The sequence below is a fragment of the Clarias gariepinus genome, chromosome 1 (genome assembly GCF_024256425.1).
Source record: "Clarias gariepinus isolate MV-2021 ecotype Netherlands chromosome 1, CGAR_prim_01v2, whole genome shotgun sequence".
In the NCBI taxonomy this organism is placed as follows: domain Eukaryota; kingdom Metazoa; phylum Chordata; class Actinopteri; order Siluriformes; family Clariidae; genus Clarias; species Clarias gariepinus.
Window position 1 is genome coordinate 36,127,684 of NC_071100.1, and position 21,872 is coordinate 36,149,555.

At 38.5% G+C, this 21,872-nt stretch overlaps 1 protein-coding gene across 5 annotated transcripts in view; it reads left to right on the forward strand.

Annotated features, from left to right (window-relative positions):
• Positions 1-222: 222 nt before the first annotated feature.
• Positions 223-21,872, forward strand: part of camk2d1 (calcium/calmodulin-dependent protein kinase (CaM kinase) II delta 1) — an 85,147-nt gene continuing 63,497 nt past the window's right edge. For all 5 annotated transcript variants that reach the window (XM_053504295.1, XM_053504313.1, XM_053504322.1 and 2 more), the window contains exons 1-2: positions 223-529; positions 4,127-4,221. In XM_053504295.1, coding sequence (XP_053360270.1) covers positions 468-529; positions 4,127-4,221 — 157 coding nt within the window. In that variant the 5' untranslated portion in view covers positions 223-467. The remainder of the gene's footprint in view (positions 530-4,126; positions 4,222-21,872) is intronic.

The window sequence follows — 21,872 nt, forward strand, 5'->3', positions numbered from 1 at the left end:
TTTTTCCTTAATTATTCTATGGCTCAGTAAAAAAAAAAAAAAAAAAAAACACACACACACAACCATGACCACCTTAGTGAAAGTGACTGAGAATAACGTTTCTTCTAATGTTGAAGGATTTAATGTGTACTTTCAGTGTTGGCCGCAAGGGGGAGGTCTTGTATAAGCGGAAATTCAGGTTCTCGCTGGTGAAGCAGGAAGAGGCACAAGCGGATCATTTAGGTCCGAGCAGCCGCAGAGGTGCAGAGGTGCGGAGTCGACGCTCTTAACTTGACTTCAGCGCGAGCCACCTGCAGAACGGAGCCAGAACACACCTGCGCGCGCGCACAGAAGCGGCCCTGGAACAGCTGGCACAGCTGGACTTTCTCTTCTCTCCCCAACATTCAGGCGTTTACTTTCAATTTGTGAGGACGCGAGACATTAGACCCTGATTACTGCTCAGATTTCTCCTGGATCTCTCGCTCAGCATGACTACGACCACCTGTACCAGGTTCACCGACGAATATCAGCTCTATGAAGAACTGGGCAAGTAAGTCATGGGCGCACTTTAAACAAAAAACCCTTGGGCATTAGGGTAGTTGCTTAGGCTGATGATTTTTTAAAAGGATTAATATTGCTTTGTAATGCCTATTCCGAAGTGTTTGTTCGTAGTTTGCACTTGAGCAAAAAAAAAAAAAAAAAAAACACTTTTTTTTAAATCGCAATTTTGGAAATGACATACTTTTTAAAATATGCACACTTTCTTGGTGTTTATTGGATTAATGCCCAAAGCACTAAACACCTAGTTGCTCAATAAAACATCAAACCGAGGGCTTTTCCCACATGAAGGCGACAGTGTGTAGGAGCTGTCAGCCAATCAGAGTCGAGCCTGCGCTGCTGTGCTGCGTTCTGATTGGCCAGCGCTGAATGAATTTGAAGGAACGGTAACATCTTATATGAAGGTATACTAGAGCCGTAGCGTTTAGCGCTTAGCTTTAACCCGACAGTTTCAAAATATTGGGACGAAGGGGGAAAAAAAAACACAAAGCGGAGTAGAAATAAGTGCTTACACACCATAGTTCCTTCATATTTCACACAATTCTTAATTTAAACACAATAATATATCACTGTGTAAATCATGTGAGTTGGAGTTAAATTCTCTTAAACCTGACAGAAATGTTATTTATACTGTAAGTAGGTTACCTCACCAAACACCACCTGCGAACCGTAGAGAAGCATGCAGACCTTTTCTTTCTGTGTGTAAAATAATTAAAACAAAATAGCATTTTTGGTCAGGCAGCACAAGGGCTTCATCTGGGTTTTCCCGTTTCCTCCCACCTCTGAAAAAGCCAGTAGGTGGATTGGCAAGTCTAAATTTCGCTGTGTGTGTGTGTTTGTGTGTGTGTTCGCATTAAGTGTGCAGTAATGTCCCATCCAGAGTGTTTTCCCAGTATCCTGGGGATAGACTCTGAACACCCTACTCAGGATAAATAGCTTACACAAAGCCAACATTAACATTGGACACAGTACATAGATAGATGGATCCATCCGCCTACGAACCTCTGTAGTCCAACTAGGGACCGTGGAGCTTAATGGTGACCATTGTACAGTATTTATTCCATTTTTGCAACCGTGGTAGGACCTGTGGTCAACATTTACTCAATCATTCTCAATTTGGCAATGCCATTAGCCTAATCTGCTTGTCTTTGCACTGTGGGAGGAAACCCACCAAGCACGGGTGAACATGCAAACTTCATGCACATAGACCCCGAGGCGGGAATTGAACCCAGATTCTGAAGGTGCTAACCACTAAGCGACCATGCCGCCAGATAGATAGATAGATAGATAGATAGATAGAAACATACCTACATATTTTATTAATTTCGAAGGAAATTCCAGATACCCATTTATGAATGCAAATAGATAAAGCATATAAATTACAAGTAATAATAATAATGAAAAAAGTTAAAGGCAGTATTGTATGTGTAACAAAGTGAAAACAGTGCAGATAACAGTGATTGTGCAAAGGAATCACTGCTGTAAATCAGTTTTGATACAATACCTAAACAATTGTCTGGGGCATTGGTGGATCATTGGTATGCACCTGCTATGCCGATGGCCTGGGTTCAATTTTCACTCAATGCCCAATTCCCAGCCACTGCATGCAGTGCTGGTTCCAAGCCCAAATAAAATGGGAGGGCTGCATCAGGAAGGGCATCTAGCGAAAAACCTGTGCCAATTTGTGTGTTCTGCTGTGGCAACCCCTCAACAGGAGCAGCTAAAAGACCAACAATGACAACCCAAATCATTCCCAGATGAGTACTAGGTGAATAATAATAATAATAATATAATACTGACAGCCTTACAGTACAGTATGTTGACTTTCAGTGGAATAATGACATTCTTTAAGATAAGATGTGTCTATTTCTATTATTATTTTTACATATAAGCCTACCAGACCATATAACTTGTATTTATCACATCAAAATATGTCAGCTCTGATTTGATATCAGGCCTGTATTGGTCTCACCACTGATGCTCAGTATTGGACTTGCATGTTTGCTGCTTTTGTGGATCTCTCAGATAACTCTATGCTTAGGTAACCTTAAGCCTTAATAGTTTTACCATGTGCAAAAAAAGATAAAATTACATGACATTTTATAGATCTCAAGGGAAATATGAAGTTTTACTGTAGCTGCACAACACACTGCATATCTTAACTCTATATTAGAAGTGTTTTACAAGGTATGAGAGTCTTGACGAAAGTGCAGATATTACATAATTATTAAAAACCTAGTGCTCTTTATATGATTGCTTTAAAATCTTGAATGTCTACGGATCCTACTAATGGCTTTGGCTTGTGCATTAAAGCTTATTAAACAGCCTCCCTATCTGTGCATTAGACACACAATTGCTTTCTGTTTCTATTTTCCATTATGACAAAGGAGGATTGAGCACTTCCGGTAGACTGTTATAAGTCTATTAATTGAAGCATTAAGCACTAGATGTGGGTTGCCCCCTAATGCTAACTTTCACATTTGACAAATGTTGGAGTTGCGAGGGTGTTAAAAGGCAGATTTGGTGAGCGATCTAATGTGAGGTTCAAATTACAGTGTGGAGTCAAGACAAACAGCGAACAACTTGTGTACATTTAAGAGACATGCTATTAACGTCAATAAAAATAAGACAGACAGACAGCGAGGTTTTCTTTTTCCGAACATAGATGTTTTTTCAGGACAGAATAAGTAACGTTGATTTTCTGTTCTGAATCTAAGTAAATACCACAGCACTGTCAAATTGTTCATTCTGCTTGGTCTGTAGGTGTCAATTAGTTTTTCAGTAACAGCATGGCTCTGACAGTAATACTGACTGCTAGGCAAATTCCAGATTCATGTTAACATGTTTATTCTAATTTCATTTATGATACTATAATTAAATTGCCTCTACACAAAAGGAGAGTGTCATGATGTCCAGGAACAAGTACTTCTATTATATTACATATTCTGTTTTATTATGTTCTCTTATATTACAGTACCACACCTGCCAACCGTGACATATTTTGCATAGGAGCATCCCACTTAAACATCAAAAATACATTAGTGTGAATTACCACTGATCTTTTATTACTGTATGTTTGTTCGCTCATCGTTTTTTTAATTATTATTATTGTTTTAGTAAAATTGGGTAAAATCTAGAATAGATCAGTCTGTGTTAAATAAGGGAATTGTAATCATAGGGGGAAAATGAATCAATTAATAAATCACCTAGTGATGTGGTGTTATGGAAAATGATCACCTTTGGGGTGGTTACACTATCTTAACCGCATCAAACCACACCACTGAAAATTTTTTTCCATATGTAATCCCTTAATTAATAACTGTAGCGAGTGAACTTATTGCTGTTTTTGGGTAATGCGACTTTACTCTGGCCAGGAAACGTTTTTGGTTGTTTGCATATTTTTCTACTTGTCATTTATACTAAACACAAATACTGTGATTAATGTGCAACAGATATAAAACAATTAATATTTTCATTGGTAAAATTTGTTTGTGGATGCTAATGAAAGATACTGTATATAGGATGAATCAGAACAGATGAATTGAGCTATTCTAAATGTTTTAAACTAGGTCTTGCCTTTGCCTTACAGAGGAGCCTTCTCCGTGGTGAGACGGTGTATGAAAATCTCCACTGGACAGGAGTATGCTGCCAAAATTATCAACACCAAGAAGCTGTCTGCCAGGGGTGAGCAGTGATGTCTGACTGTTTCAAGCTTCTGTTGTTTAGAGAGCAAAAGATCATGAAATGAAGCTTTTTTGCAAATGTACGAAGCTATATACTAGAACATTGATCACTTTACAGGGGTTTAATTTCATTAACAACTTTTTTGTTTTTGTTTTTTGGAGATACACCAAAAAAAGTCATCAATTTAAAAGGATCAAACTATTGGGCAAAGATAACAACTAAGGAGATTTGAAATTACTGGAACTTACACTTGAAGTTGCATGGTAAAGAACCTAGCAGTATAAACCAGAGCTTTGTTTAATAGTGAAAGTAGGAGCATTTCCATATGCACACAATGTGATGATAACTCTCAGGTTTGGACTAAACAGCTGTGCAGCCATAAGAAAACCACTTGTTGGTGAGGCTTATTAGAAAAAGGCTTACATTTATTAAAAAGCATAAAGATTGGACTTTGGAGCGATAGGAAAAGGAGAGATTAGGATTGATTTCATTGAGATGAAAAATGAAATGAAGAGAGTGGGATTGAGAAAGAAAGAGAGAGAGACAGAAAGCGAGTCAGATCTCTCTTTCACTTTCGCTGTCCTGTGCTGAAGGTCAGCCGAGAGACTCGGAGGAGGGATTCGCCTTCTTTCGCAGCTCCGTGCCCTGAATAGAAATGAAGCTCAGGGACAGACCTCGGCTCTACTGGCATCCATCAGTACTGAGTCACCGCGAATTCATGACATCAGTGTAAATGAATATTAACGGTGATCTAGAAATGAACGAATTCCCGAGGATCATTTCGCAAGCGTATGAGTTTGTTGGCGTGTTTTCAGTTTTATTTGGCAGGCTTAAATTAAAACTGCAGTGAAATGCAATATCGTTTTGAAGTTAAAGCTTGGGTATTTGCACTTTACTCACTTTTCAAGAACATACTTTTCCTCCATGATTTCACATCATATCTGATTAGAAAAGTCAATCTTGCGTTCAGGTTGATTTGTGCCATGGAAATGGTTTTTGAGGTTTGTAGCAGCTAGACTGTGTTTCACTGCCAGGTCTGTGGCTTACAGTTCCTTCCACACATTGTTATTTTTGTTCTCTAATTAAATGTTTTTTTTTTTTTTTTTTTTTGTGTGTGTGTGTGTGTTGTCGTGTTTCATTCTTCTTAGAATAGAGAAGCTTGAAAATTCTCTTTTGAACTAAATGGAAAGAACCTCATGCAGTAGGTTTGAAAAACAGTGTCGGAGCATCTACCTGTGTGTGTGTGTGTGTGCGCGCGTGTGTGTGTGTGCATGTGGCGGGTTTTGTTTCTGTCTATAGAGTCTTTCATGTGTGCCTGTACTGGGTTCGCTGCATGTCTATACGCAGTGCCCTGTGTTTCTGTAGTGGTTGCCTGCATGTCTGTCACCATTCAGTGTGTGTCCGTTACCCTTTTCTGTGTGTCTATAGTGGATTCAAGTTCAACCGTATACAGTACAGTTCAGTTCAAAGTGAAACGAAATAATGCTCCTCCTGGACCAAGGTGCTACAGTATATACGTACAACATGGATTAACAAAACTAACTAGCTAAGCAAGACGCCTACTGTAATTAGCTGACTAGCTGAGACCAAACAAATAACCTTAAACACCATCAATTAACGAGAAATGTCTAAGCACTACACAAGAGACAAAACGACAGCAAAAAAGAACATAAACTGCATGTGCAAATATGCAAACGAGCAATATGCGATATTGAAACATGTGTTTCTTTATATTAGGAATTTCCTAGGATTCCACTTGTCATGACTGTAATTCAGTTCAGTTTAAAGTAAAAAAAAAAAACAAAAACATTTTCTGTGACCTTGCTCTTGGCTATTAACTCTAATTTATCTATGATGTTATATAGTGATTTAAATAATGTGCCAAAACCAAATCAGAACAAATGATACTTTTATGATGCAATCTAGCAATACCTGTTTATTATTATTGTTGTTGTTGTTATTATTATTATTATTATTATTGACTCAATTTCAATAATGTGTACCATTGCATAAATAAAGTGATGCAGTGGCTCTCTGCTTAATGAGGTGGAACAAAAAAAGAAAGTTAAACAGGAAAATTTAAATCAGTTGTTAAAATCAATTTTAAAATCTTTTAGAAGTGGAATTTTTGAAGAAGCTTTTTAGGTTGATTTCATTAATGCACATGATTTTCATGAGATGATCTACAAAAAATGTCTTATTGATTAGTTTTACTCCGCGATAGGGAAACCGATGTTCTTAATCCAAGCACTGAAGGAAGGTCTGTATGAAGTCTCTTTCGTCATGTGCTTGTGTCTTAAAGCACATTAACGCACTTTGAAGTCCGTAGACGTTGTTCCTGCCTTCAGGGAGCCCAATTTGGGTCATCACCTGAGGATAGTGACTGGAATTTAGAGCAGCTTCAATCATGATTGTTAGCCTTCAGGGTAAACCGACTCGCTACGACTAGACTACTTTTGGGTTCTTTGGTATAACTTCGGAAGATTAATCACTTTCCCTCCCTGGTGTGTTCCCCAGTCCTCAGGAGGCACGGTGATGCCCCTCAGCTACACTGGATTTGGTTTGTAAAGCACTTGTAGTTGCAGAAGCTGAAGCTTTTGGCTTTGCTTTTTAGCCTCTTTTGTGTGTGTGTGTGCTTAAATTGCCTGGTCTCCTGGTAGCAGTGCCTATTAGTAAGGACCCCACTCCAAAAAAAAAAACTTGACATTTTGTTCTGGTTAAATAATGAAAAAGATTTTGTTCAATTTGTACGAGACACAAGTTCAAATTGCTTTGTCCTGGATGATAATATGAAAGGCGTGTCGATTAGTGCTCTTATCAGTAAAATCGTATTTATTGAAAAGTGCAAGACGTTTTATTATATACCAAAGGTTAAAACTTTGTACCGTCTTACATGATAAGTTATCCAGACAGCTTGCAATGCTTTGTTCTATTGTTCTGATGGAGATCATTGTTGTAGGCGATGTTGAGTACTGATGTGTCCATCGGTAAGCAGTACTGCACAGTGTACCAGTACTAACAAAGTACAGTGATACTAGTACAGTACTATACCAGCATTTTGTAATAGTCAGTACCTTTTTAAAAAATTTTTTTTTTTTACCATTAATATGTTTATATGGTCTGTCTAATAGGAACCTTTAGGAACAGCGCTGACAGCAGTGGCGTGTGTGCGCGTGTGAGATGGAGCAGAGTTTGTAATAAGAGTTGCTGCAGGAATCTTTTAGAGAATCATAAGGGACACCAAAACCACTGAGAATTTTGTTCCTTTTATTCAGAGACTAGACTTTAAGAGGTGACTGCAGTAATGAGGTGACCCGTAGTGAAGAATGGAGATATTTGGGTTATAAAGTGAGCATGCACTGCTTTAACGTTTCATACAGTAGATTTGGTTATATACTGCGACATTCACTGGACATTGGAGACGCTCTATTCTAAAGTTTTTTTTTTAAGTAACACAAATGTGTATTTCGTTGAGCAAATAAGTACAACTGACTAAATTCTCACATTTTCTAGCATTAAAACCCACTAAATCTAATCTGATATCCAGCTGTTTATAGTAATGCTGTGACTTTGGAAGCGTCGCAACCTGAACATCTTTGTAAGATTGAATGAGGCTTAACGTTGTCTAATCTTTTTAGGATATAATGCAATACAGAGTTAAAATACAGTGAGGATGCTGTAAAAGTGCTTTTATTGCCTTTTTTTTTTTTTGCAAACAAATAGAAATTTAATTAAACTAACTTTACGATTTAGATACTATATTGCTACCATCAAAGACATTTTTTAAAGAATCTGCTGAAATCGCATGTTATGGCTCATTTATTCAATCTCATCAAAATGTTTTCTAGCTACAGTATCTCAGAAACTAGTCAGTAGAGATGGAAATCACCAGGGACTACCTGATGGAATATCATCACGATACGTACGTGCCGATTCGATTTGTATTACGATTTTTATAAATAACCCGATACGACTAAGAAGGACTCTATTTAGGCCTTCGAGTGGCTTAGTGGTAAAGTGCTCGCCCCATCATCCCGTGATGCTGTTCTCCTCTCACAGCCGGAGGCACAGAGAGAGCTGATTGGCCGAGCTTTCTCAGGGGGAGGGATGAGAGGTACTTAGTGCACCCACATTAATCACGGCTCTACAGCCAATCAGGGGCGTCTGTGAGCTCACACATGCGGAAGGAGCGGTCAGAAGGATGCGGTCGGCTGACGTCACGTGGTTTGGAGGAAACATGGGAAAGTCTTCGCACTCCCGACTAAGTGGTAGTAGTAGCCTTAATGTGGGAGCCCCTTAGTGACAGGGAGGAATTGGCTATGACTAATATTTGGGAGAAAATTGGAAAAACCCCAAAAAATAATAATAAAAAAAAGATCTACACAAAACATCTGTATAAATAAAACATCAGCATCAGAGTGAATTTCAGATTACCTTGCCTGCTCCGACTGTTTTAGTTTTATCCTGTAGTGGTCAGTGTTTCTGTTACTGTCTGCTAGGTATTAACCTTTAATTTTAAGAACCATTTGCAAATACTTGTTTAGCACTCCTTGTTTTCTGACTTTGTGGGAAGGTGGTGCAATAAGCAATGAAAAGGATGATCATTTTGTACAAAATTTTATTTTAAATAATCCATACACATTACATTGCATTTAAATGTTTATTAAATACTATCAGATGTTTTAAATACTTCAAAATCTGTAAGTAATGTAACTGCTTAAAATAAACATTTCAAGTGCTGTTGAAGCCAATCGAAGATCTCGGTGCTTAAAAATCGAATCGTATCGTCCAGTCCACCTATGATTCACAGCTCTACTACTTGGTATTTAGCTTTTTTTTTTTCTCAACTGTTTTTTTTGTAACACACGTACTGTATTGGTGTTTTCCCTCTTTTATTACACCCACTTCAGTTCAGAAAAAGCTGTTAATTAGCTGATTGATTGAATGAGGTGTGCTGAAAGCTGAGATAAATCTCCAGGACCAGGGTTGGGAACCAATGATCAAACTGTCACAGGAAATCACGCTGTTGCCATGGCGAATGAGATGTGTAGAGAGGTGCGTCAGATTTTGAATGACAGAAATAATATTTCTCTCTGATGTTGAATTTCATACCGCTGCGTCCCAGAGGTCTGCGGCTGTGTCCTGAGACTTGTCTGAACAATCCACAATGTCTGTGCTACCGGCATGACGGGGCACTTTATTATTGTAAAGGAAAAAGTAATGTCCAAATGTCAGTGAAACGTAAGGGACTTGGACAGACACATTTGGACTGGCTATAATTTCAGCATGGCTCAATAAAAAAATAAAATAAATAAATAACATAAGAACAATGGGGTAAAATGGAAACAGCCTTGTGCTAGGGCTCTTGGGAAATGCATCTTAAGAGCCGCCTACTTTTAAACATATTTTCAACTTCCTTAGTAAAAGATTAATGATTTGACATTCCTTTGTAAGCATCAAGGATTCTTCCTCATGTGACGGGGGGTGGGCGTTCCTCACGCAGCTCTCACCTCGGGCTTTCTCATTACGGATCTTAAATACCACAACAGGAACGAATATGGTTGAATGTATACATTGTTTAATGCCCTTTTTTTTATTTCTTTTTTTTTTTTAAAAGGATACGATTCCCGAACCGCTTCCATGCCGCATTTTTCGCATTTGGCCCACGTCCTCGCATACCCAAAGCTCAACGAGAGTACAGTAGAAAATACAGAGAGAATGATAAGAGAACCCGCATCAGATCGCTCAACTGGTAGTAAATTTCAAAAATGACTCGAATGCCTGCGTTATCGTGCTCTCAACAAAACATTCAGTCATTGGCATTTCCAGTTGCTAAACAAACTGTGACTACATGTATGAATGGGGTGAGTGAGTCATGTCCACACATGCTGTCTTGTTCAAACACTCGTCTGTGACGCATTACACAGAGCGCATTTACCAGGAGCCATATTTTTCCCCCCACAGTTTGAGTCGCCCTTGGAGGCGCAGAAATAACGACTACTTGTTTAACCAGGTGCTAATGTTTCCTTATAAATTAGCAAGGACACGCTGCGGGGTTGGCGCTCTACTGTGATTTAAAGGCTTATACTAAATAGAAGTTTGAGTATTGCAGCCATAAACATGTCAGAATATGGTCATAGTGTGAACGCTTCGTATCAGCCAACCAGAACTAAAACCTAAACAATGTAAGTGGACCGTTGTTTAGAACATGACATCATCGTGTCATGATGTCATGACCTGTAAATCTTCTCATCCTTTGTGCTACTACTGTACGAAGAGGGTCGCTCTTGACGATTTTTCAGAATATGCCAGTAATATTAGGCATAACAGGCAGGGTTGACGTCTTTGTACTTTTCTTTTCTTTGTTTTTATTGGAAGTTCTTAAATTAAATGAATTCATACTGCAACCTGCTGTATCACCACTCGGTACCATGATATCACGACACCTCGTTAAGTTTTAATGAGTAATTCTCTCACCTAAAAACCAAGGGCAGCATTTGAACAATACAAACTAACTTCAAGAGTTTAACATTTAACATACAATTAAGAAAAAAAATAGCATTTTCTCTTAATTTTAAGATTAAAATACATTTTTACTGAGCAGCAGCAGGATTCTGTAGAAATGGCAACGTTTTGCCCCTTTAAATGCCTCCAAAGTCTCAAAACTCAAATTGACAGTGAGTGCGTGGGCACATGCGGCTTCTAACGCGGGCATGCGGGGCAGACGGTTTTAAGCTAATTTGCACTCGCTGTGTTTTGAGACTGGTGTAAGCATGTGTAATGAGTGGGTTTGAGAATCATTTTCTCACAGAATTTGGAGAAAAAGGCAGATCGGAGGCTTTTAATGTGCGCAATTTTTGATAATGGAACGCATAGAAATGCGCTTCTGTTGCGGCACTTGGAAGCTTCTGCACTCGGTACAGTATTGCTGATGAGCTGATCACGGGTCACGGCCAATCAAATCAGCCAATTCTTTGTCACGTCACTGGCCGATCAACTGGTTTAGCTCTAATATGAGTGTAAAAATACTTTTTAAAACCGGGAATTTGGAATCAGGATGGCGATACGTGAATCGGGGTATAAAAGAATCGCGATTCATAACTCAATCGGGGTTCTTTTTTTCTGTTTGTTTGTTTGTTTTTTCTTCCTCCCTCATCTCTAGAAAGTAAACGAGTTTTCTCGGTTACAGAACAATATTACTAATGTGAAAGCTGGTCAGCGGTGTGGGAGAAGCGATCACACCCAGACATTCAGATGGGTCTCTGGTGTTCGTGTACAAGCACAAATAAACGTCTCTGCCTTTTGTACCCTCTCCATTTTTGCATTGGCTTAGGGTCATACTATCCAAATAGCATTTCTTTTTTCCTATTATGACCTCATGCGCGCGCGCGCGCGCACACACACACACACACACAGACACACACACACGCATGCACACAATGGTAAATTGTTGAAGAAAAAGTAAAATATATAACAATTTTACACAAAAAAAAAGTGATTTTTTTTTTTGTCTTTCCTCAAGAATTGAGCGGCTGTAATGTAACACCAGTACAACATTGTGTTTGAATTGTGTGACGTGAAGCCCTACCACAGCGCCCCATGGCTAAGCACAGCATGGACCTGCTAAAAATAGCTCGTCTAAAGCTCGAGAGTGCAGTGAAGTGAAAGACATCGTTGAATACACACAGGGGTTTCGCTTGAATCCTCTCTGAAGGAATCCTTCACGCCTTGTTTGACTCGTTCTCCCTTCCTCCTGCTGTTCTCGCTGGCAGATCGTATGTGTGTGTGTGTGTGTAGAACACTCGTCTATGACAAAGACATCCTTTAAACTATTTTCGCACTTCCTCTCGTCTTAAAGTGTGTTCGCTGGATTTTCAAGGTTCAGTTTGTAATACAAATCTCAAATGAAAGGCATCAAATTCGTGGATTTATTTTAAGGCATGAAAAAGTACCGAACTCAATTTCATCATCATCATCATCATCATCATCTGTCTCTCTCTCTAGTCTCTGCCTTTCTATTTGTGGAATGTCGAGTTCATGGAGCCTGCCAGATGAGAGTGTGCCAAAGAGCGAGAGAGATGGAAGTGTATTATATAACAAGATATTTCTCTCATTCACAAATTCAGCCACAAAGTCCAAACATGATCATGGACGCTGGCCTTTTTCAGTATCCTGCTATTTCGATACGGTCCGGTCGTGTGGAATGGTTTCAGGTTAACATTTTCAGGTTAACATTTTGCTTTGTATTTATTTTTTTATCTTAGTTTTCATGATAGAAATGAATATACAGGGAAAAGTTGGCGGTCATAGAAAAGATCGTAATGATGCCATCTGCTAAACATCATAATGACTTGCAAGTCTGTTTTCTTTTAACAAACCGTCTGGAAAGGGCCATCGAGTGTTTTCCCTAAGGAGCCATCTTTACTCTGTAATGAGCTACAAATTGTCACGCTGATTATCTCTCTGGCCGTTAATATGAGAGACTAAATGCCTGGCAATTGTTGATTACATCAGTTAAGCCATGTTTCTGCATTTAAAATGATGAAAAGCTCGTCATGGATTATACAACGCAGTATAATGTCAGAGAGAAGCGTTTTTTAGTTTGAAGTCAAATGGCCATTCAGTACTTGTGTTCTGAACTATATGGTGGGGTAAATGCAAATTTATTATTAATCATCATCATCATTATCATCATCATCATCATCATCTTTTTTGTAGCCACACAGGTCCGTTATTTTTGCAGGTCAAAACAGATTTCAAACTGGTTTTGGTGTTGAAAACCTTTTATTGAACAATATTGCCAAATCTTATAAATCACATAGAAGTCTAACTATTAGCCTCACCATACAGTGTATGAGAACCTTATAATAGCTTCGAATTATTAAGCTATGGTCAGTTATGTTATAAAACATAGAATGTGGCAGTGGGCTCTGCAGTAAATGTTGTTTTTTTTTCTTCCTTTTTTTCCTTTTCCCATTCCTTCAACATGATGTATGTAATAGAATGATTATTATGTGATCTCTGGTAATTGTTTTCATAGCATGGGTCTTGACATACTGTATGACGTACATAGAAAACTAAACACAGTTAACTGGGAGGACCAGGACTCACTCACTCACTCACTCATCGCTATTACTGCTTTATCATGTATTCAGGGTCACGGGACCTGGAGCCTATCCCAGGGGACTTGGGGCACAAGGCGGGGGACACTCCAATCCATCGCAGAGCGCACACACACACACACACACACACACACACACACACGCACACATAGTACAGGCAATTTGGGAACGCCAATTAGCCTAATCTACGTATCTTTGGACTGTGGGAGGAAACCGGAGTACCCGGAGGAAACCCACCAAGCACAGGAAGAACATGCAAACTCCATGCACACAGAGACTGGAATCGAGTCTGGCCAGGGAATTGAACCCCGACCCTGGAGGTGCAAGATAACAGTCTTTAAAATTTTTTTAAAGAAGATTTAGGATCTGCTGGTTTGCTGAGCATAATAATAATAATAATAATAATAATATTTACTACTGTAGATAGATGACAGCAGATGATGCAGAGTTTCGTTGCAAATTTCACGTTTTTTCTTAATCAATAGTTTGTTAATATTTTTTTAACAATCAATAATCAATTAAACAGTAAGTATTAATTTAACACGACACATTTTTTTCCTAGTGCCACAATACCAACAAATTAGTTACGTGAAACCAACTAATAAAGCCCAAATAGTTTAAGCAAACAGGTTAATAATAATAATAATAATAATAAAAAGAAAACTAGTAACCACAATGGAGTAACCAGTGATTTATCAGATCTCTCCCCATGGTTCGGCGTGCATGAACTGCAGATTAATTGCATAGTTTAATCATCAAAACATGCCTTATGATACATATGTTTTTTCTGATGCTGTATGCCGTTATATTTTGCCCTTATTGTTGCGTGAAGACTCTGTTTACACACAAATCCTATTTTTCCTCACTTAGGCGCTCACATGCGCTGAGCTCGTCGGGGTTGCCAGAGCACACTGTAAACAAACAGCTAAAGCTGAAAACCTAATGAAATAATACCATCAGTTCTAGAACTATTGATGCACACACAATCTTTTACTGAAATTTGCATATTTATTATTACCAGCCCAAGACACATTATCCGAGCAAAGATAATAAAAAGTATCCCACTTACTGGAACACAACCTAAGCTGGCAACACTGCTCACTCAACTTTGCGCAGGTGTTTCTTTTCCAAAATGTCACAAGTTTCTTTTTTACAGCAATACAGAATATCATGTTTAGCTTTTTTTTTTTAAACTAAATCCCAAATTTAGCATACTAAAATGTACAATTTCTAACATTGCCTGTTGCCTAATAGATTTTTGAGCTATGAAATATTATTATGCTAAACAAACATTATTACTTCAATAAATTAACTAGGAATGATATTAGTTTATGTAATGAATATTGAATGTTTTTTTCAGAACTGTTGGATAGGGAAGAAAATCTCCAGCCTGGAAGGAACCGCAATATGTCAATGAGCCAGTAGTAAGACCACCCTTTGATCTGATGACCCATAGAAATCTGAGTCCATAGACATGTGACCAGGTGTCCGTGTGTAACAGAACTACTATTATGAACTACTTAACCATACACCCGGATCACAGGGGAAAGTACGAATGGAAAAGAGGGGTCGGTCCCTTGTGGGTTGAGTTGACATCCTAATTTACTCAAGTAGGCCAGCGGCCCTAAGGAGAGTTTAGCTTGGCTTAAATAGAACTTTTTTTTGTCTTTCAAAGTATCAGCGCTAGGAGATGTCTATTCACTTTACAATAAACACGAAGAAAGGCGTTGGCTATAGACAGTAGAATACTGCTTAGACAGAAACCAGGAGGTATTTTTCAATTGCTGACTTTGTGCTTAGTCTAATGGTAGCGCACCTGAATTCCTACTCCTCAAAGTCAGATTAGTGCACGCGGATATTGCGGTTGGGAGTCGAGCTATTCCTTGCACGCATAACTTAATCAGAGATGGCAATTGGCCTAGGTGGTCTGCACAAGCTGCACAGTCCCCTCGTCAGGTTGAAGTTGGCCAAATGTGGAAGGGTAGAAGAAGCCACTGCCAATACGCTGGTGTCATCTGCCTTCTAATAACACTATAACCACAAGCGTGAATCTCGGTTTATTCCAAACTAAAGCATACAGAATGTATGAAATGTACTGTACACCACTGTGTAAGGTCTTCATGTTTTGACCGCTTAACATGCTACCAGTTTTCCGCTAGGTAACTTCTTTGTCTGTTATTTTGTTGTCTGATATAAAATGTCTACAACATTAACAGGCTGAAAAAGGGGACATATCGGCCCCTATTGGACCGGAGTCGACCATACTGTACTTCGACCAAAAAACTGATTCTCCTGCTACGCTTATACAATGGGAAAAGGACCGTAGTCCTATCAAACAGACTAGTCGAGATCTAATCATAGCCCGACTTAACTTTGCATGTAAAAGTACCGATTGCATCTCTGACGTGACATGGAAGAAGAATATCACTTTAAATAATGACAAAACCAACCGTGACCGAATGAGTCAGTGTTCAGTTCCCCGAACAGGTCAGCTTTGACTGTAGGCTTTGCACTTTCTTAATTAAATATTGATGCAAGTTTGACAGACAGATGGATGGATCGCCTTTTCACTCCGAACAATTACAATAGAAACATAAACCAACACTGTGTTTTCATATAGGGATACATTCATTATTTCTGAATACAGTATTGTTAAATTCCTAACAGACATCAGTTTATTGGAAGTTGTTGCTTGTCCTTTTCAATTTGCCTATACAAATTATTGATATTCAGAACAAACGTGGACAAAAACTAGAACAACGTGGACAAAAACGAATTGTGGTTACGTCATTTCCAGGAAATGTTGTGAATGTTAACGTAAATGTGACTAAGTATTGTTGCAAGCATATTTTTTATTATATATTTTATTTTTTTATACCAGTCAATGCTCATTTCCTCATTTTTTCAACTTTAAATTTTTTTTCTGTAAGGCCAGTAGAATATCAGCATAAAACAAAACACATTTTTAGTTCATTGAAACTCCTGAGGCCGGAAAGGAAGTCATGTATTGTCTGTATTTTAAACTCTTATTAATTGCGGTCACTGATTATTAGTCCCTTTGTTCAGAACATGCTGGAGATCAGACTTTGGATGTGTACATGAAACCCCGTCACATTGCTCCTCCAGTCTCTGATCTATCCATCCTGACAGGTTGTCGCTAAACTATCACAGCAGCTTCTGCTTTACACGTCTTGTCAGCTGCCGTCAGGGATTTTTTTTTAAAGGATCTGACAGTGTAAAAAGCATGACAGTTTTCCCCCTAATACGCTAAAACCTGTCATGATAAACATAAATATAGAGCTTATACCGTTCCGGTCCTTTTTATAAGGAGTCATTTTTGAATTTCAGCTTCATTCTTAAGGACAAGTCACATAAACAGTTAAATGACAAAATGTTTCTTTGGCGGAACCCTGAATTAGCCTAATCAGGTTACAAACTCATGATCATTTAATGAACCTTGACTTTTTGTCATCAAATAAATGGACATGTCTCTAAAATTTATCATACCATTAATTTACACCTGCAATCGTTTTATCCGTTTTATTACCCAGTTTGGTCGTAAAATCTCGCACCCTAGCAGGAGCACTGCCTAAAGCTCCAAGGCGCTAATTTGCACCTGGTTTAGCGAGGCGGATATTATCGCACCCAAAACTGACTGCTACTAATTTCCCAAAGTACATCAAAGAGAATATGTAATCACCTGCACTTCCTGGCTTTCTTTTTTTTTTGTGTGTGTGTGTGTGTGTGCAGACGTTTTTTTTTTGTGCATATTCATGAAGATGGAAATGGCGCTTAAATTGCGTATTCAGACTTGTACGTCTTACCCTCAAAGTTTTCCCACAGAATGCAGCGTAATTATGTCTGAAACAGCCACAAAACACTTGAGACATCTGGCTCTCAGTTCCTGGCTCGCAGGATCGTGAGTGATGACCATTAGATAATTACACAGTGCTGAAGTAGCCTGAGATCCGAGTGAGGAATGAGAAACAAATGTCTCCGCCAGTAATTACACCTGTCTCAAATCACAGCTCTCACAGTGAGATAATCGCTGGACAAGGAAGTACATAGAAAAGGAACAGAGGAACGGGTTTAAAGAGACAAAAATGGCTGTGTTTGCGCCAGTCAGGTGTCCTTTTATAATATTCTCTCTTTATCTTTGTACTTTTAGTAGGGCTGCATAACGATGGTGTTTGATCGCCTTAAATGTCAACTCTCTTGAATATGGAATTGGAGAATAGCGAGTCGTCCATGTCTTTTTATTAGTGCAGTCAATTGAGTAAAAGTTTTAATTTGGTTAATCACAGACACAAAGGTGATTGATCACAATTTTAAAATACTTAGATTTACTTGTATTATAAATGTGCAATGTGGGAATAAAGAAATGCATTTGGCAGCTGGTTTAAAGAAACTGGTTTTACAATTTTTCCAACGTTAACATTTGACAGATGTTAAATTAAAATCTCTCGAATGATAAACTCCTTGCAGCAGCACTCATATTGGTGAACATGTCCAATATCTCCTTTTTAACTTGGCTATTGACTAGCACATGCTTGGGCAAAATGTCTTTCTTCAGTTTTTATAACGTGTCCAGAATGATTGAATGCAGTCGCCATTCGTCATCAGTTACACTATACTGTATGTGCTGTTACACTAAGGTAGTCCTGGTAAAAAAAAAAAAAAAAAGGCCAGTGGTCTCCAGTAACCGTAGTATCCAAACTTCCAAATAGGTGCTTTTTATAATAAAACTCGCCGTTTAACACACATGGTGATGTTTCCACCGTCACATTATTACCCGCGTTAAACGAGACATTAGGTCACACAGCCGGGTAACCGTGCTATGATTATGGGAAGCCATTATGGTCAAACTAGGGCATATGATTGATATTAATTTGCATTAAATAATTAATGACGCTGTAAAATTTCTAGATGAATCACGTGTTAACATGTTAATTTTGACAGCCCTACTTTTTACATGACACCAAGTTCCAACCAAGTAATTTGATTGGATAAGAGCCATCCCTTGAGTGCTAATATAGAGTATAACAGCACCGTGATGTTTAACTGTCTGCATCATACTGGTCCAAACTGTTAAATTCTATTTTTCCAGTAGGTGATTTAATTAGCCGTGTTAATACAATTTTGAAGACAAAGGTCCTTTTGTGTATGTTTATATTCTCATTCGTCCAAGTCTGGTCATGGTGCACGCATACACCGCTCTCTTTTTAAGGTGTTTGGATCATTTCAGCTGGAGAATGTGGTGTAGTAACTGCTGAAAAAGCCTAACAGAGACATTATGAGCTTATACACAGCTGCGGTCATGTTAACTGCAGCATGGGGCAGGAATAACAAATATCAGCTCACGATATTGACAACAGTATAACTTAAATAAATGTGTACATCATTAATAGTTTCAGAATTTCCTTTTGTAAAGCGTCTTTAGTGTCAGTTATTGACATAAGGGTTAATGTAAGATTTGATTCGAGGTTTTTCTGTTGTACTGAACTTTGGTTACCCATTTCGTGCACGACCCTGAATACCATTTGATTAATACTCATAGTGACACCAATGAAGCAGCATCAGTTTCTTCATCCTTTTAGACATTTAAGTCCTTTAGAATCCTGTCCAGCTTTGCCACCTCCTCATCTGTACACTCCCCTTCAACTGGAAAGGTGGCAGTGCATCAACTTTGACGTTTAAACTACTCTCAGCGCCATTGTGCCTATTGTGATCCCCAAGTCTTTTCGCCATTACTTTTTATACCCGACCACGGCATCACATTCTTCATTGTGTTGTCTCCACCACTGTTACACTGGATTTCTCATTGATTGATTTGACTTGAAACATTTGTTGGAAAATGGCGAGTACATAGCGGAGCTAGTTTAAGAAGCTGTTATTCCTTAAATGTTACATTGTGAAACAATGTAACATATAAGGAATAACATTGTTTCACAATTGTGACATCTTCATGGTTCGCAACACATAACTTTTTACAGAATGAACAAAAATGCAGCACTTCATTTAAATGCCTTTCTTCTAGGATCTTTCTTTAAGGAGGCCGCTGCAGGTGGTTTCGTGTTTTTATGACCTATCTTTGTACATCAGAGTTGAATCTAGCACACCTGCAATCAGCGTCCTATTGGGGTTGCTGAATAATTTTAATCGACTGACGGCCTTGACTGTCACACAGCATGCAGGGAAGCTGCATAATTACGCTATTAAGACAAGTGAGAATTTTTATAAAGTTATGAACTGGAGTAAAATGTGTTTAATTATTTCATATTTGATTATTTAAAGCAAAACTTGTGCTTATTTTTGTTCAGGTAAACAAAGATCTAGAACCGATTGACATTTACAGAAAACTTCAAGCAGTACAGTGACTCTTAACTGAGCAAATGGAACACCTCATACTTGAAAATCAATAGATAACCTGTTCCCAACTGGCAGAAAGGACACATCTGTATGTGGGAACTGTACACACAGTTTTATGCTGACTCGTCTTGCACATTACAGGAACTCGGCTGGGAGGTATTTAATGTTAAACTGGACGGATAACGCAGACACGCATATCAGAACCTGACTTAATTCTACTTCCACTTTGCTCATGCAGGAAGGTTGGCTTCCAGTTTAACCCCCGCTGATGTGATGGTAGTCTCCACCCCGAAAACCCTGAACTAATGCCAAAACTGCAAATCCACTAGAGCCAAAGTACACAAGTGCATTAGTATCAACCCCTAGGGGAAAAGCATGTACTGAAGAGAGCTTATATAAGTGTGTATTTGTGTAATTATACCCATGAGATCTTAGAACCATAATAATTACAACAAATATTTAGTTCTTATTGATGATCCTCATGTACGTTTTTATTTTATGGAAATGAAAGTTAAGTGATGTTGCCCCAATTATGCCATTTTAAAGGTTTCTAATATTGCATAATGAGTCTATTAAAACAGGTTTACATGTATGCAAGGTCAAAATCACTTCAGTTTTCTCCAAAAATAGATTTAATTTTACCCCATTTCTAAATGATTAGTAAACGATGCGTGTAAAGCAGTTTGAAGATTAAGTTTGTCTAAACCCCTCCTTTCCGTGAGCCCTCACTGCTGTGATTGGTCAGATGGCACGGCCCGTCTACCTCTACAGCGTGTGTCGGAAAATGAAACGCCCATTACCATAACTGAATGACCCGTCAATACATAGAAAAGATGTCGTTGGTTTTACTGTGTAACGACCAGCTAATTTTATATTAACTGTGGCAAACTGTGGCAAACACAAACAAGTAGATAAAGCAAACGTGTATTACACAAAACTAAATAAAGTAAACGAATAAGGTGCACCACAACCAAACAAAGATATAAACAATATTTACAAACTATATATAATAAACGGTATGTGTGCGTGAACGTGAGTGAGTGGAAAATGTCCAAAGTCTGTGTTTATTGTATGTGTGTTATCCGAGTATACTGAGTATGGTTCGATCTCACCCGGGGTTAATGATGTCCGGGGAATATGTCCAGTCAAGGCAAGGCACATGCGCACTTCGCGAGTGTGATGCATTTTTGCCGTAAAAGGGCAAAGCGCTTGCGCACTTTGCGTGTGTGATGCAATTTTTTCCCTCATTGCTTGCCATAGAAGCTACGGCAAAAGGCATGCGCACTTCGCAAGTGTTAAGTTTAGTTTTGGTGAATGGTGGAGAATAAACAGTTGAAAAGGATTTTGTGTGCTCTCGTTTTTTTTTTTTTTTTTTTTTTTTTTTATATTACAAAGTGTTTAAGCGAACCCGGCATGAATGCTCGGTCACATTAACAAGAGTGTGGTAACGTTAATTGTAAGATGGCGGGCAAGTTGTTTGCGACGTAGAACGTGGGTGGACATTATGCAAATATGGGGCGTGGATCCGTAATAGAGTAAAAATAGATTTGCTAACGACTCGTTTAGGCGAATGTGAGCTGACTCTTCTTATTTATCGTGCACTGTCGGCAGATAGTGCAGATAGTTTATGTTCACATACAGCTACATGGCACACTGCATGAAAGATCATATTTAAAAAAGCATAATAGGGGCTGTTTAATCCTGCTCGCAGTCGTTTGCAAATGTGTAAAGAGATCCTTCATTTCTGTGTATTAAATTAAATTCAGATTAAATTAATAAAATTTAAACAAATGTGTAACTGCGAGAGGCTACAAAGTGCTTAAATTCAAATATACAATTAAAAAATTGGTTGTTTATGTAACAACCTCAGCAGCAACCTTATTTCCCCTCTCGTCTGTATAAACCTTTCAGCATCACCAGTATACTGATCTCCACCCTGATCATCTGGCATAATCTGCACCCGTTTCTTTTACCTGTTAGATTGTTTATTTATGCTTAAATGATTCATAAGTCACTATGTGGCTTAACAAACAAATGATATTTCTTTGGAACTGGTCAGATACAAGGACTGGACTAAATATAAGAGGCAAAGAAGGTCTTCCAGGAAGCTTGGAGTACTTTTCCTCAATACTGCTTGTTAGTCCTTCGCCTGCTCCTGTT